Here is a 16,142-nt window from a genome sequence, read left to right as displayed (position 1 = left end):
TATATATATATATCTATATATATATATAGATATATATATATAGATATAGATATATAGATATAGATATATATTGATGGGAATGCAATCTGCATTATTTCTAATAGCCAGCAGGGGGCGACTCCTGTCATTGTGGAAAGAAGACCAGTTATATGGAAGTGTTTAATGTGTGTCCATAAGGCATAAACAGCAGCTCCAGTTCAATAACTGGAATTAACCGAGCTGAGGCAGACAAGTACAGGCCCAGGTATCTCAAAGCAGCCACATCCCTAACTTTAAACTTTAATAAAATCGTAATAGACTAACCATGTGACATAGGCTGGACAGTGAAGGATCACGTGAAAAAGGCCATAGTCATAGGCCTAGAGACAGTGATGATCTGGCAACCACAGAATGTAAGAGAATAATGTGTAATCCCCAACCAGTTGCTGAGTGGTTTGGTTAACAGCAATGTCTGTGAAATCGATTACTAAAGCCCAGCCACACAGGCCTATAGACCAGTCAGTGACACCCCTGTTAAAAATGTGTATTCCTCCACCTGTGTATGTATGTCTATGTAAGCATCACTACATACACAGGCGAACGTAAGGCATCAACTAACACTTAATAAGAGGCTGATGGTAATTTATGCAGTTCCTTTGGTTGCTTGCAGATTACAGTGGTCGCCTGGGTTTGCATGGAGTTAACCAACTTGTCTGCAAACACTCACCAGCTACTCTTCAAGCAGTAGTGAAACTGTTAGAAGGGCAACATAAACCAGAAATGGATAACATTTGGCTTCAAACTAAGGTAGACTTTTTGAAGGGTCAGCAGGCTGGCTGCGGTAATGAGGCACAACCTTTGCACACTACACGCAACAGTGGCAATCTGCTAAGGATCAAGTAACTGGTGGAGCACCATTAAACCTCTTTATAACTTATTTCAGCTAGCAACTGCTAGGAATTTGTGGGAACCACTCGTCAACCAGTTGGAGAATATGTATTTTTCACTCCCAACTGTTAGCTGTCTCATAGGCGATTTTCTGGCCTTACCTTCACCTGTGTGTGTAACGATGCTTTGATCATCAAGATCTGTTATCAGATCAAAATTCATAAGTTGTTCGCCATCATGTGAGAAACATATAGCATATAGCACTACAACAGGGGTTTCAAACATTAGGCCCATAACCCAGCAATTCACTTTTGATCAGCGTACTCTCAAATCCAGTCCGTGCAAAACCAGTGATGATCTGATAACAGGCATGCCAAAATTTACATAAAAACTGTCCGACAGCACGTCTGCACTGGCTGTTTTGAAAGATCTTGGTGATCAAAGCAACATTAGCAACAGGCGAATTTAAGGCATCAACTAACACATAACACTTTATGCTGACTGTATGGAAGCAGAGCATTTAAAAAGTGGTATTACCCATTGCTGATACTTCAAAAAGTATTTTTCAGGATCCACCTGGAAACATCTCATTGTGCTATCAATATCAAGTTGTTACCTAAATAAATATTAGTTTCTGCTCTGTTGCCAAGAAAGAAATAAAAAGCACCTAAGACTCTTATCATGAGTACTGTATGAGCACCTTCCTGACTTTAATAATCTGCTATGCTTTGTTGTTTTTAAGGACTCTGTAAAAAACAAACAAACTATGAATTCTTGCATATGTTAATATACTGTATTAATATTTAGCTACATCATCATGTTGCACCACATCAAAATCGGGCTCGTTACATGTTTTATGTTTAAAGGTGTGTTTTCATTTGATCTGTAAGAACAACACACAGCTGAGGCACCAAATAGTCTCCATACTGAGCTCACTCAAGAAATTTTAACCTCTAATTGTTTTGAAAATAATGAACAGTTAATAGTAACAGCATGGGTGGTACACATTTATAGCATAACACTGCAGGCTGTGTTAAGGATTGTGCTTACACTGCAGTTACTGCCCAGGTTGTAGATATTGATTAATTGCACAGTTACTTCAGCATTTGATTCTGTTATGCTGTTGGTTTGGAGTTTAAACAAATATAACACCCCTATTTATTATTGATATAAATGGTGATTTGCTCAGTGTTAAGGATTAATTGCTTGCCCATGAAGAACATAACACGGATGGACAGATTTTCTCACTTTTAGGGTGCATTTAGATCTCTCAAACATTCTGGGTTAGATCTGGTCAATTTCCAAAGCTCCAACTGGATTTCTGCACCAGAGCTACACTGCAGATGGCAAATGTTTTTTTTTTCTTTGCTTTAAATTTAATAGAGAGAGAGAAAGAGAAACGACTGTGTTGCTTACGAGTGCTCTTGTCTCTCCTTTCACACATAATGCCGCCTCTTTCACATCTACAGTCATTTGCATCGATTATTAAAACCTGTTAATAAGCCTTTGGGCTTTGGCAGAGGACACTTTAAACTTAAACACAGCCCTAAAGGAACAGAGAAGAACAAAATTAAAACAATAGGGCTCAATTTAGTCACTCACTCTGTGCAAATCCAGCAAACGAGCCTCCGTACTCACATTAGCTGAAAGATTACTGTAATTAGTTTAGTGTGTTTATGCCTTCTGCACGTAGGTCATACTATGAGGCTAGAGGAAGTGACGTGAGCTGGTGTGTGTGCATATGCACTCACGTGTGGGGGTGTGCCAGTGTGTGTATGTATGCATGTGTTGTGACTGACTGTACAGTAACTGGAAGCTGAGTATTTGGTAACAGATGGTGGAGCACCTCCGTCAGATTAATAGCTGGATTTTCTATCCAATCGGATCTGGTCTGCAGAGTAGGGAGGGTGTGGTAAAAATAGTCCGACTTGTCTAATCTGCTTGTTTGTGTGTGTGTGAAGAGCGAGAGGCTGCAAGTTTATCTCCACTCATATTTGTCTGTGCTGTTTATGTGACTGCAGGTAAGAGGTGAAAAATAAGACTGAGCTGAGTGCACCTACACTAATAATAAGGCACAATGTAAATGAATGCACAATCACACATGCACACACATAAACAACAGTACAAAACCAATTTAAATGTACCGTGGGCAACAGGTGCAGTCAGTGCTGTGTAACCTGCTGATAATGCTGTATTTATTTACACTCTGTGGGAATTTATTAGTACCTCGCTCTGACTGGTCGATCTTGATAAGTCTGCTTGAAACTGCACAGGTAGGGAAGGATAGTCTGCAGCTTTCAGTGTAAATTATGCTATCACCTGGAGATCACCTGGAGTTGTTTTGGGGGTACAACACCTAAAATAAACTGGATGTCAAACCACCCGGGGGGAATGTTGGATACTGATAAATCAGTTTGTGCATTTTATTTATTTATTTATGATTCCATGGTGGTCTAGAATGTGTCAATGATCACATGGATGGGGTTTTAAATTCAGTACATATTTTATTAAGGCATGCATGTATTTATTTTTATTCATTCATTGCAAACAAGCAAACAAATAAACAACAAGAAAACTCCTAACACAAAAAATTCTGCTCCTCATATGTAACATAAAGAAGTCCACATTCTCAAAGAAACAAACATGGTTGTCCAACTTTATCCTCTAATATGTATTTTATACTTTGTGGGGAAGCCAGAATTCAAACAATGTTTGTTCCTTTTTAGTGTAACTCTTACCTTCTGGATACAAATCAAGTAATTTGGCGTATTCCTGCTCCTTCTCCCACAGATCTTTGCAATCTTCGCTTTCTCGACATGTGGAAGTTACTCTGGCATGTTCAAGATGAGTGTGGAGTGCAGCAACCGCTCGGAAAGTGATCTAGGCGTAGAAGTAGAGTTTGAATATCCATTCAGGTATGGATTATATCATCACATAACTGAACTTTTAACATTTAATTGAACTTACAGTTTGACAGCCTTCTACATTAGATTAAGTTTAACAGCATTCATAAATAAATAAATATGTCCTTTTGGGGGGGCAATTTTTGTCACAAAAGACTTATTTTTATTTTAGATATGCTTGTTGTTCTGTAGCAAAGAAGCTCAGAGAAGTTGACTATTTTAGAAGCTCTAGCTAACTGAACAAATTCTGCTTGTTGCAGTAATAAACTGTACATAAAGAAAAGTATGCAGTTTCTGCTTTTGAAAAATAAACCTAATGTGGAAGTCCCTTAAATCTGCCTTCTGTGTAATGGCCAGCAGGAGAAGACTCCTTTGGTTGCATAAAAGTCTCTGAGAATTCTATTCACGCAGTTTTGAATAAATTAAAATTCAGCTACAGCATGTTTCAGATTTACAACTTTAGAATCATCTGCTGTATTTTTGCAGCTCTTACACCTTCTCATCTGTGTCTATCCCTTTTTTTGTGTTCCTGCCCCCAGGCTCCATCAGGTTTACTTTGATGCACCCACTTGTAAGGGAGGAGACAAGGAGCGTCTGTTCCTGGTCGGGGACTACTCCTCTTCAGCCGAGTTCTTCGTCACCATTGGTGTCTTTTCCTTCCTCTACTCTATGGCAGCGCTCGCTGTATACTGTTTCATCTTAGAGAAGTACCGTGAAAACAATAAAGGGGCCCAGATTGTGAGTTTGTTACCTTGAAGCACATAAAAAGTACATCTTGTCTTAAATGTAATACTTCTCAATTAATGATAGGAAAAAACAATAACCTTGTGTTGCTGATTTCCAGGATTTTGTTGTGACGGCGGTATTTGCCTTCATGTGGCTGGTATCTTCTTGTGCTTGGGCTAAAGGCCTCTCAGATGTGAAAACAGCCACTGATCCAGAGCGGGTCATCACTCTCATCCAAGCCTGTGAAGAACGAGAAAATAAGTGCCGTGAGATCCATGACCCCAAGGTCTCCGGCCTCAACACCTCTGTGGTAGGCTTAAAATGCTTCTGTTAGCGACACAATGTAAAGAGATGATACTAGAATAACGATAAGAACAAACGTTTGTCTCTTTTTTCCTCCACAGGCTTTTGGTTTCATCAACCTTATCCTGTGGATTGGAAACCTCTGGTTTGTCTTCAAAGAGACCGGTTGGAAGGCCGCTTTTGCTGGAACGTATGTCCCATCACAGGAGAAGCAGCCCGCCCCAGATTCCTATGCCCAGGAAGGCTACGGACAGCAGGACCCCTATGCCGGCTCCCAGGGAGGTTACCAGCCCGATTACGGCCAGCAGGGAGGCTACAATGAGGATGGAGGTTATAACCAGGGCTATGACCAGCAGCCTACCTCTTACTCTAATCAGATGTGAGCCTGTCCTGAAACACTACAGCTGCAGAATGGTGAGTGCAAATATGAGTAGAAAATCTGTCCAGTTTTTCTACTCACATTTTTTTTCTACTCGTGTTGTTAGAATGACATAGATATCCGTTATTCAATGTGATATTATATTTTAAGCACAAATAAAGGGTTGAATGCACAAATGCTTACTACGGTCCAATTTTTGAGTCTTTTTCCACATTGCCTCTTGGCTAAAATGACAAGTACTATAAAAATGACATGGAGAAGTTTCCTGGAGCGCATTAAATTTCATCAGTAATGTTAAGATTTTCTGAAATCCAGCATGCAACTGCTTCAGAGAGCGACCTTAAACTTGTATTTTCTCTAATGGTTACAAAACAAACGTTATGAGAGAATGATCCAACACTTCCTTCATCTATGACCTCAGAAAAACACACATCCTGGTATATTTATGGTTTTCAAGTCTTACAACACAATGTTTATTTTGTAAATGACTGTCATAGTTTGAGTAAAACAGAAAGTAAATCAGGGTGTGCTTTAGGGTGTGGGCTTACTGTGAGTGCCCAATGTACTCAGTCTCTCTGGGAGGGGAGGGGGGGGGGGCGCAAGATGGTGGCAGTCAAACTGCTTGAGGCAAGATTTCAAAACAAGAATCTACAAATCTATGGGTGGCATCACAGTGAATAAATCCATAAATCCATCTTTTATAGATCACACTTATTTTTTGGGAAAACATAAAAGTGCTTAAAATAAAAAGTTATGCTGGCTTATTAATAACTAAAGTAAAATCAAACAATTTAATTAAATTCAGTTTTATTTACGCAGCACCAAATCACAACAACAGACCCTACAATAATACATACCTATGAGCAAATTCTTTGGCGACAGTTGGAAGAAAAAACTCCCTTTTAACAGGAAGAAACCTCCGGCAGAACCAGGCTCAGGGAGGGGCGGCCATCTGCCGCTACCGGGTGGGCCAAGAGAAGTAAGACAGGACAAAAGACATGCTGTGGAGGAGAGACAGAGATTAATAACACACATGATTCAATGCAGAAAGGTGTATAAACATGTAGTGAGTGAGAAAAATGACTAAGGAAGAAATACTCCATGCATCATGGGAGTCCCCCAGCAGCCTACACCTATTGCAGCATAACTAAGGGAGGATTCAGGATCACCTGATCCAGCCCTAACTATATGCTTTAGCTCAAAGGAAAGTTTTAAGCCTAATCTTAAAAGTAGAGACAGTGTCCATCTCCCGAATCCAAACTGAAAGCTGGTTCCACAGAGGAGGGGCCTGAAAGTTGAAGGCTCTGCCTCCCATTTTACTTTTAAAATACTCTAGAAACAACAAGTAAGTCTGTAGTCAGTTTATATGTATCTGTTTACAATGTATCCACTTGTAATAGCCTAATAACCTGAGAAAGGTGAAGTTTGAAGATGTCCTCTTTTTTGTATTTTCGTCATCTGCTCGATATCTTATGCAGCAGGTGATAAAAAGAAAAATTTGAACTTTCATTGTTAATTAAATAGTTAGTTAGCTACAGCACAAACAGAAGTATTCTTACCCTCTCAACTCCATTTTGAAAGGAGAAAACAAAAACATCCACAACTAATGTTCTCACAGGCTTCAAAGAGATCAGGCCTATTGTGACTCCAAGGTAAAATCTGGAGGATGAAGGTCAAGGCTTTATAATTAAGAGTATGCCAGATTCAGTCGGTATCTTTCGACATTTACTGAAACAGCATTATTGTTAATGTTCAGTAGTGAAGGTTGCAGGAGAAAGATCTAGTCATTCGATAAGGACCAATTGTGTACAAACATCTGACTTGCAAAGGAGCTTTTGAGCCAGCTACAGTACATACATTTACCAGCTCTCTTTGGCCTTTGAGTTCCACTACCCTCCAGAGGTCTTATAACTATGGTGAGAGAGCTTTTTGCTCCAAGGCTGTAGACTACACTGACAGCTAAAACTGCACTTAGTATTGAAAGATGTGAAATGTCTGCCACACAGAGCACTTAGAAACGTGGTTTAGAGTACTCAGAAGCCATTGCCTTGTATTCTTGGATTTAAAACCTGCACTTTGGCTCATCTTCTTCAATGATTTGTTTTCCCTGTTTGGTCAAAAATGTTTTAAAGTCCCAAAAATATACTCATCAATGTACTTAAACAATCGCAAAATAATTTGCTTAAATTTGAGCAGCAAGTTCAGCAGGTAAACAAGAATGTCAATTTTGCTATTGACCAATCAAATTTCAGCAAAGAGAGAAAGTTGCTCCACAGTTAAAAAGGATGTAATCTCAACATATTTTAGACAGATTTTCTGGCTCTTTGATTTGCAAACCGAATGCTATACTTAGATCAAAAGAGCAAAGTAGTGTTTCATATCAATCATACTATATTTTTCATTAAGTCAATATCCATCCATTCATTTTCTTAACTACTTCATAACATTAGAGGTAGAGTCCACAGGACATGTCACCAGTTTAGCACAGAAAGTGAATTTCCTTTAACCACACATTCATTTTCTTAACTACCTTTCACCTATCTATGCATTCCTCGTGTATGTTAAGACGCCAGAGGGAACCCACAAAAGCACAGGAAGAACACAGGACACTACTCTGCCAGCTGATTTCTTTTATCCATCCATTCATCCTTTTCAGGGCCACGGGGGGTGCTGGAGCCTATCCCAGCTGTCATAGGGCGAGAGGCGGGGTACACCCTGGACAGGTCGCCAGGCTAACACATAGAGACACAGACGAACATTCACTCTCACATACATGTATTCATTCCCATAGGCAATTTAGATTAATCAATTAACCTATCCCCACTAACTGCATGTCTTTGGACTGTTAGTGGGGGATAGGTTAATTGATTAAACATGGGGGAATACATGCAACCTCCACACAGAAATGATGGAATTGAACTCAGGACCTTCTTGCTGTGCGGCAACAGTGCTAACCACCGTGCCACCGTTCTGCCCTAATTTATTTGAATTAATTATAATTCAGCTGAAAAAAATTAATTAAATAACAGATACATGTGAAGTAAAAAGAAAAAAGTGCCACAACCTTGCAGAGGATGGATTTAGACTTTTACAGAGAGGCAAAGGTAAAGGAAAGTGGAGGCGTAAAAACAACAGCTACTGCATTCACACACATATGAACTTGAGTGGCTTCCCACTCTTAATCCATATGGTTTACTATGATGGTGGCCCACGCTGTGTAGCTATAACAGCTTCAATTCTTCTGGGAAAGCTTTCCACGAGGTTTAGGAGTGTGTTTATGGGAAGTTTTGATCATTTTTCTAGAAATACATTTGTGATGTCAGACACTACGTTGAATGAGAAGGCCTGGCTCGCATTCTCTGCTCTAATTCATCCCAAAGGTGTTTTATGAGGCCGAGATTAGGACTCTGTGCAGGCCAGTCAAGTTTTTTCACACCAAACCCGATCATCCATGTCTTTATGGACCTTGCTTTGTGCACTTGTGCAGTCAGACAAGTATCATTCTCCTGGCAACCACCAAACCCAGACGCGTCCATTTGATTACCCCACAGAGAAGCGTGAGAAGTCACCGCAGACAACACGTCTCCACTGCTCTAGAGTCTAGTGGCAGCATTTTTTACATGGCTACATCCGATGTTTTGCATTGCACTCGGTGATGTAAGGCTTGGATGCAGCTGCTCAGCCATGGAAACCGATTCCATGAAGCTCTCTATGCACTGTTCTGATGGTTACATGAAGTTTGGAGGTCTGTAGCTCTGCAGAAAGTTAGCGACCTCTTCACAATATGCGCCTCAGCAGCCATTGAGCCCACTTTGTGATTTTACGTGGCCTACCACTTTGTGCCTGAGTTACTGTTACTGTTGTTCCAAATTGTTTTTTTTTGTTATAATCCCACTAACAATATATACCAGATGCTCTTCTTGACACAACCCCAAAGGGATTTGTGTCTCCTCCTGGAATTGAACTGGAAGGCTGCCACACAGCATCACTACAAAATAGAAAGATGCACAGTGAGTTCATAAAGACGATCTTGGTTTATTTATTCATAGAAGCAAAAAAACATGATTTCAATTTGAGTAATTGCCCAGCTCCTTATCCTATAGTGAAATATACTGTCATTTCTTGGTGTTACTGTGAATAAATAGTATCATTGTAAGCGTTTAAAAAGCCATGATTTGTTGAGTTAGTTGTATGTATGTGTAATTTATCCAATGATGTGTTTGCTGTTTATTTAACATTTTCTTTCCCTCTCGTCTTTGCTTGTCTCCTTTGCCCAGGTTGACCTTGTGATTTTGGAGTGTGGCTCTCCACCGACCACCACTTTCATTTCCACACTCCTCTGTTTGTCTGTTTGTGTATCTGTGAGTTGACAGGCGGAGGGAGGGAGGCCTGGAGGGGAGACACCAGTGGGGCTGGGGGAGGAGATCATCACTGTGGGTCGGGGTGGGAAGGAAAAAAAAGAGGGAAAATGGATCTTTTGCTGTAACATGATGTTTATTCTCGTGATGTATTTACTGTAGAAGACAACAGAGGATTGTCTGTTTGGTTATACGAGAAAAACTTGAATACAAATACCAAAACATTCGTTGATGAACATTTATGAGAAATCTTGTAATGGAAAAGACATTTACGGAAAAAAAAAAAAAACACATTGTAGTAACATTTAACTTGGGAGAATGTATTTGTCTGTGCTGTGTAAATATCAACATACTGATATATATGATTATATGTACACAGTTGAATAATTGTGCACTCCATATTAGTTGTTATACAACAAATGTTGAGCACAGAGTTATTCAATTGCATTTACTTTGGTTCTGTTTAGGAGCTCACATAGTTTAGCCTTTGCCCTTAAGTTTCCATGAACTATTAATACCAACATCATCTTCTTATTTTCTCATCTCAGAATCTGGGCATTTTTTTATGTTCGCATTATGACTTTTTTTCTAATGTATTTGATCAGCATTATAGGCAAGATTTAAGAATTAGGGTTGATGTGATGGTAAATATTGAAAGCAAATACACACATATATATGAAATGAGCTAAGAAAGTGAGACGTAGTGAGATGTGAACAGCAGTGGTAACAGTGGGTTGCTTCAATTTATGTCCATTAAAATATATTTTTCCCATCAAATGTTACCGTCAAGAGAGGATGAATTCTTGTGACACTCTGAATATTTTAAATCCTGACATCTAAAATAAAAAGTGCATAGGGAGAAGAAAATGGCAATTGTGGCAGTGAGCAGCTGCCTTAGCAACGTGTGTGTGTTTATTCGTTGGTTTTATGTAAGGGCATCAAACTCATTTTGTCAATGAACCACATCCTGTTTTCAGTCGCCTTTTATGTGGTCCTGAAAGTTGTAAGACAGAGTTATATAGTTTTTTAAATGGTGTTTCTATCACACTGTAATCAGTGGCATACATACATTAACATTAACTGTAGAGAAATGAGAATAAAGTGTATAAAATTTTAAAGACCTCGCTCATGCCATGGAATAACCACGTAATATTATGAAGCATTTTAAACAATATGTCTTCATATATAATCCGTCAGTCGTTCTTAAGCTCTTCTCTTTCTGGTGGCGAACCAGTTTACTGCATGCATCCTGCTTCCTATATCTCAAAGCATCCTTAGACATATTCCAGAGGCTGAGGCTCACGGCTGCAGGAAAGCATTAGGCTACACAGTAAATGTCGTGGTACGTTCAATCCATCGTAGAGGTTACTGCACACGACACAAACTGAACAGCAGCTCTGCTATATTCTACTCAAAGCACAAAGTAAGTGTTGCAATAATTATTTATTTCCAGATATCAAAACACTTTTTGATTGCCAGTCCTCCGACTGGACATTCTAGATCGTCTTTGCCGAATGGTAGGAGATGCGTCTCGATTGGTAGTTTTGCTTCCACCAGCTTCGTCACAATAAATTGTTCATCTTCAGTATACTGGTCCATTGTACAGCCTCGTATTCATCCAGATGTTTTTTTGTTTTGTTTTTTGAAAAAAAGTGAACACAAATACATAGATAAATATATAAATTCAGGGTTCTTTGATTCAGGCAGTGTAGAAGCACCTTGCTTTATCTCCTCCTCTAGTCTCCCACCTCGGTTGTTTCTCTCTTTCTTTCTCTTTCACTGTAGCTCTTATAAATATGCTGAAATGAAATATACTCTGTTGTTAGTGGTGAATGATGTCTTGTGATACTCTCTAAGCCTTTGGATAGTGCTGTGTTTATTGTGTATGATGTATTCCTATTAGTATTTATGATAATGATAAGTCAGAGAAAAAACAAAATAACCGAGACGCTCCAGAATTCTGCTGTATTCTTATTATATGGGATCCATGTGAAACGAAATGAAATAAAATTGAAATTATTCTGTTGAAGGTTAAAAGGTGTTTTTCTGTTCATATGTGGTTTGTGTGCTTTCAAATTGTTAATATAATTTACATGAGAACATAAAAAGTGACATGCCACTGAAAATGTTCTGAAGTTTCAAGATGGACAAACAGAGAAAGCTTGATCTATTTTAACGCCTGTACAGTTTCATATGGCTTCTAAAATGCTAATCATGCTCAGGTAGATGGCTCTATAGATGGCATATGTTTCTTGAAATAGGCCTACATTAAGCACAGTCATACTAACCTGGAAACTTGCACAAATTAGAAAGGCTGAAGTCTGAATACCAGGAGTATAATACAAAATGCAGTGTACAAATGACAGAAGTGAAAACTGATCTTTAAGTTCATTTTTTTTATTTCCTTTTATTGTTTGCCGATGATGTAAGTGTAAACTACAGGTAATCTTTTGAATTTTGTACAAAACACAGCATTTTTTTAACTACATGATAAAAGCATAAAGGAATACAATTACACGTTAAAACTCAAAGTAACACTCCCCTTGTTTACGGTAACCTCTGCACACACAGAGATAAAAGCATCTTGCATTGGTGCACAGATTTTATCAGCTTGCCTGTGGTCATAACAAAAAAAATGTTAAACTTCTTCCTTTCCTTTTAAAATGACTCATGCCTTATGCAGTCTTCAAAAATATCATTAGCTTGTGAAATATTTTAGGGTGTTGAAAGTATAGAGGCTATACAGTGTTTGTGAGTGCTGGAAAGCATATTTTTATATTCCAGCTGAAAGGTACAGAAGATAAACTTTCTGTGAGAAAGCCAGCAAGCATTTTAAGCATTTGAGGGCTTTTTATGTCATGGTTACCTTTGAAAATTAAAGCTAATTTAGGTATACTTTTCAAAATATTCAGGATGAGAGAAAAAGTGAGCAGTGCTGGAATTCAACAGACAAAAACTTTTCTTTACCTTTAAGAGCTAACGTTGTTTGCAACTTTTCAGATAAGTAAAAGAAATGCCCAAAATAGCATTTTCATCCCTTTTGCCCCCTACATTAATACTGAAAGTAAACAGTTTGACACTTCTTTTCTTTATCTGGTGTATTCATAAAGAAAGAAGGGGACGTATAATCATCTAGGTAATGTCCAAAGAGTTAGATTTCGGGTGGGAGTATGACCGACCCACAGTGACACCCCTCAACAAATGACTTAAATTCCCACTGCCCACTGGATAAGAACATGGACAGGTATTGTAGTGGTGGAAGTAACTTGGAGTGGAGTGTTTTACTTAAGTGTTTAATTTTACTCTATTTTGTTGCTTTTTAATAGTGCAACATACTCTGAATGCAAATATTGTACTTTATGCCACACACTATATATTTTGATAATGTTGCACAGTAATAAAAATCATCTCCAGGTGCAACTTAAATACTTCCTTTTTGTTGCTCCTTTATTTCCTAATGGATCACTACTTTCCACTTTCCACTAACCACAAAACAAGTTTTCCCATTTCTCATAATACCATCTGCATCATATGGAAGCCCGTTTCCGCCACTAAATAAAAACAAAACAGCTAGTATCCATAACTCGAAATTTCGAGAAATATAACTCAAAATTTCGAGAAATATAACTCAAAATTTCGAGTTACTTTTCTCAAAATTTCGAGTTAGCTCTGCCAATCAAAAATATACGTGAATGAGGTCGCTTTCTTGTTACCCGGAAGCATATGGCGCAGAGGAACGCGCACTCAAAAACAGATCCCAACAAATTGGCGCTTGCTAGATTTCTACAAGGCATTCGACTCCTTAGAGCATGAGTTTATTTTTACTGCTTTAAATAAATTTGGGTTTGGTCAGTCCTTCTGTAATGCCATTCGGACACTGTATTCCAATAGTAACAGCTCCATAAAGCTTGCCACTGGTACTTCCCCAAGATTCTCTCTAAAGCGTGGAGTGAGGCAGGGTTGCCCCCTATCCGTATATTTATTCCTTCTTTCTGTGCAACTCCTTAATTCGCACATTGAACTCAGTTCTTTAAAAGGCTTGGTCATTGCTAACAGAGAAATACTCATAAGTCAGCTGGCAGACGATACAGCTCTCTTCCTCAGAGACGCCTCGCAAGTTTCAGTGGCCATTAACAATATACAGCCACTAAAGCCTCCGGACTTTCACTCAACCTGCATAAATGTGAACTTTTACCAGTTAAAAGTTGTTTAGCAACTTCAATTCATGGAATACCTGTAAGAAGCTCTGTAAAATACCTTGGAATTCAAATAATAAAAAATGAGCAATCCAGATGCTCCACAAACTTCATTCCTATTATAGATAAATCCCAAAAAATCTTTAATCATTGGCTACAGCGAGACCTGTCATTGAAGGGTAGAGTTCTGCTATCGAAGGCTGAAGGTATCTCCCGTCTAACCTATGCTGCCCAGTCACTACATGTTGATAATACAACCTGTAAGTCAATTAACAAATTATTATATAATTTTTTATGGAAAAATAAAACTCACTACTTGCGTAAATCAGTAGCTTTAAATTCATATGATAAAGGAGGTATACATTTTATTGATTTCGGTGCTCTTAACAACACCTTTAAAATAAACTGGATTAAAAAGTATTTAAAAAATCCCACTTCTATCTGGAACTTTATCTCACATCATGTGTTCTCTAATTTAGGCGGCCTTAACTTCCTACTGCTCTGCAATTATAGTATTCCAAAAATACCACTGAAACTTTCTCACTTTCATCAACAAATTCTTTTGGCATGGGCGCTGATTTACAAACACAATTTCTCTCCACAAAACTGTTTTATTTGGAATAACTGCAATATTATTTATAAAAATAAAACTCTTTTTTTAAATAACTGGTTTAATAATGGAATAATCTTGGTTAGTCAGTTATTTAGAGAAGATGGACTCTTTTATAATTACTCTGAGTTCCTCAGGAGATACAATGTACCGATAACGCCTAAAGAATTCTCAATAGTGTTCGATGCCATCCCATCTGGTCTGTCCATGTTACACAGATGCTCCCACAGTGCTCCACTACAGGTCACTCCCCCGGATGTGTTACATTCTTCTCTTGGCAATGTTTGCTTTTCCTCTCATAAGTCTTAAATACCAAAATAAGATCTCTCTTTCAGGATGCAATGGTCTCTGTTCCATCAGCCATATTTTATTGGGCCAATTTTGTAACAGATATTGAATGGAAAAAAGTTTGGACTTTACCACAAAGGTTTTTCTTGACAAACAAAATTAAAGAGATTTCTTTAAGTTGATTCATAAGTTTTACCCTACCAAACAATATTTGTCCAAATTTATGGCTGAAATAAATGTAAATTGTACTTTCTGTCAAGAGCAACCTGAAACAGTTTCTCATCTGTTTTGGTCATGTAAATTTACGTGTAAATTCTGGAAGGATTTCCACAAGTTTATTACTGACTTTGTTCTCCCTAATCTTCAACTGATACTATAAGGATGTTATCTTTGGCTATTATAATTTTAAAGACAAGGACAATGATGCTTTCTTTTTTATAAATTTGGTTTTATTTTTGGCAAAATTTCATATACACAAAAGCAAAGTCCTCGGCAGAAAGCCTGAACTTCTTGTATTAAAAATGGAACTTGCACAATATATAAGGACAATCTCCTCATCAAAAAACACTAAGGCTCTCAAGACTGTTAACATCTATAACCGATTGAAACTGCTAACTTGATTTTGGCTCTTGCAAACTTTTGTTTATTTATGTTCCCCTTAATTTATTTTATTTTTTGTACTCACTTTTGTCTCACTGTCCTTGTCACTCTTTCTGTTCTTCATTGTACTACCACAATGTCATCTTTTATGTGATCCCTGTTTTACTTGACTGTATGTCTAAAATGTGATAAAGTTTAAAAAAAAGGGAAAAAAAAGGCTGCAAACCCAAAAAAACAAACAAAAAAACCAAATTGGCGCTTGCTGATAGTAACACCATGTGATTCAGCTAATAACACAGGGATTTCATCATTTGTGAAGCAAGGCTGAAAACACTCAGCAATGTGTGCATCCACGACTGGATGTAATACCGGTTGCTTAGCTGTAGCATTTGTAGCTGAGGGCTTCAGCTTCCGGGTAACGAGGAAATGACGTCATTCACGTAGATTACTGATTGGCAGTGCTAACTCGAAATTTCGAGTTACTTTTCTCAAAATTTTGAGTTAATAAATAGAAATTTCGAGTTAATGTGTTGAAATTTCGAGAAAGTAACTCGGAATTTTGAGAAAATAACTCGAAATTTTGAGTTATGGATCCTTTTTTTTTAGTGGCGGAAACGGGCTTCCACAGCATCAAGACTCCACACACGGCTGAAAATGTTTTGCACACCCGTTTTCTACATTGGGTTTATTTCTGATCAAATACCCTGCACTCCTCATGGCTCGTGCTCATCGTTGCTCCAAAAACCTGGAAACGCCCCTGTTCACGTGCAAGCTGGCATGTCGCACTTTTTTTTTTTTTTTGCTCTGCGTGTGCTCAAAGTCACAAATTATGCATATGTCAGCGAATATGATGCAAGGAAAACAATGAAAAGAAAAAAGTTGGACTGAAGCTCTAGTCTTTTATTTAGCTTC

At 38.2% G+C, this 16,142-nt stretch overlaps 1 protein-coding gene across 1 annotated transcript in view; it reads left to right on the top strand.

The window, feature by feature from the left end:
- The window catches only part of sypb (synaptophysin b), a 17,051-nt gene extending 5,478 nt beyond the window's left edge, over positions 1 to 11,573 (top strand). The window contains exons 3-7 of the mRNA XM_005930686.3: positions 3,658 to 3,782; positions 4,310 to 4,508; positions 4,615 to 4,806; positions 4,901 to 5,213; positions 9,456 to 11,573. Coding sequence (XP_005930748.1) covers positions 3,658 to 3,782; positions 4,310 to 4,508; positions 4,615 to 4,806; positions 4,901 to 5,182 — 798 coding nt within the window. The 3' untranslated portion in view covers positions 5,183 to 5,213; positions 9,456 to 11,573. The remainder of the gene's footprint in view (positions 1 to 3,657; positions 3,783 to 4,309; positions 4,509 to 4,614; positions 4,807 to 4,900; positions 5,214 to 9,455) is intronic.
- The last annotated feature ends 4,569 nt before the right edge of the window (positions 11,574 to 16,142 follow it).

Source organism: Haplochromis burtoni, unplaced genomic scaffold, assembly GCF_018398535.1.
Source record: "Haplochromis burtoni strain Fernald_Lab_line unplaced genomic scaffold, NCSU_Asbu1 Contig_134, whole genome shotgun sequence".
Taxonomy (NCBI): Eukaryota; Metazoa; Chordata; class Actinopteri; order Cichliformes; family Cichlidae; genus Haplochromis; species Haplochromis burtoni.
Note: the sequence above shows the minus strand (reverse complement) of the source record. Positions and strands in the feature narration are given on the sequence as shown.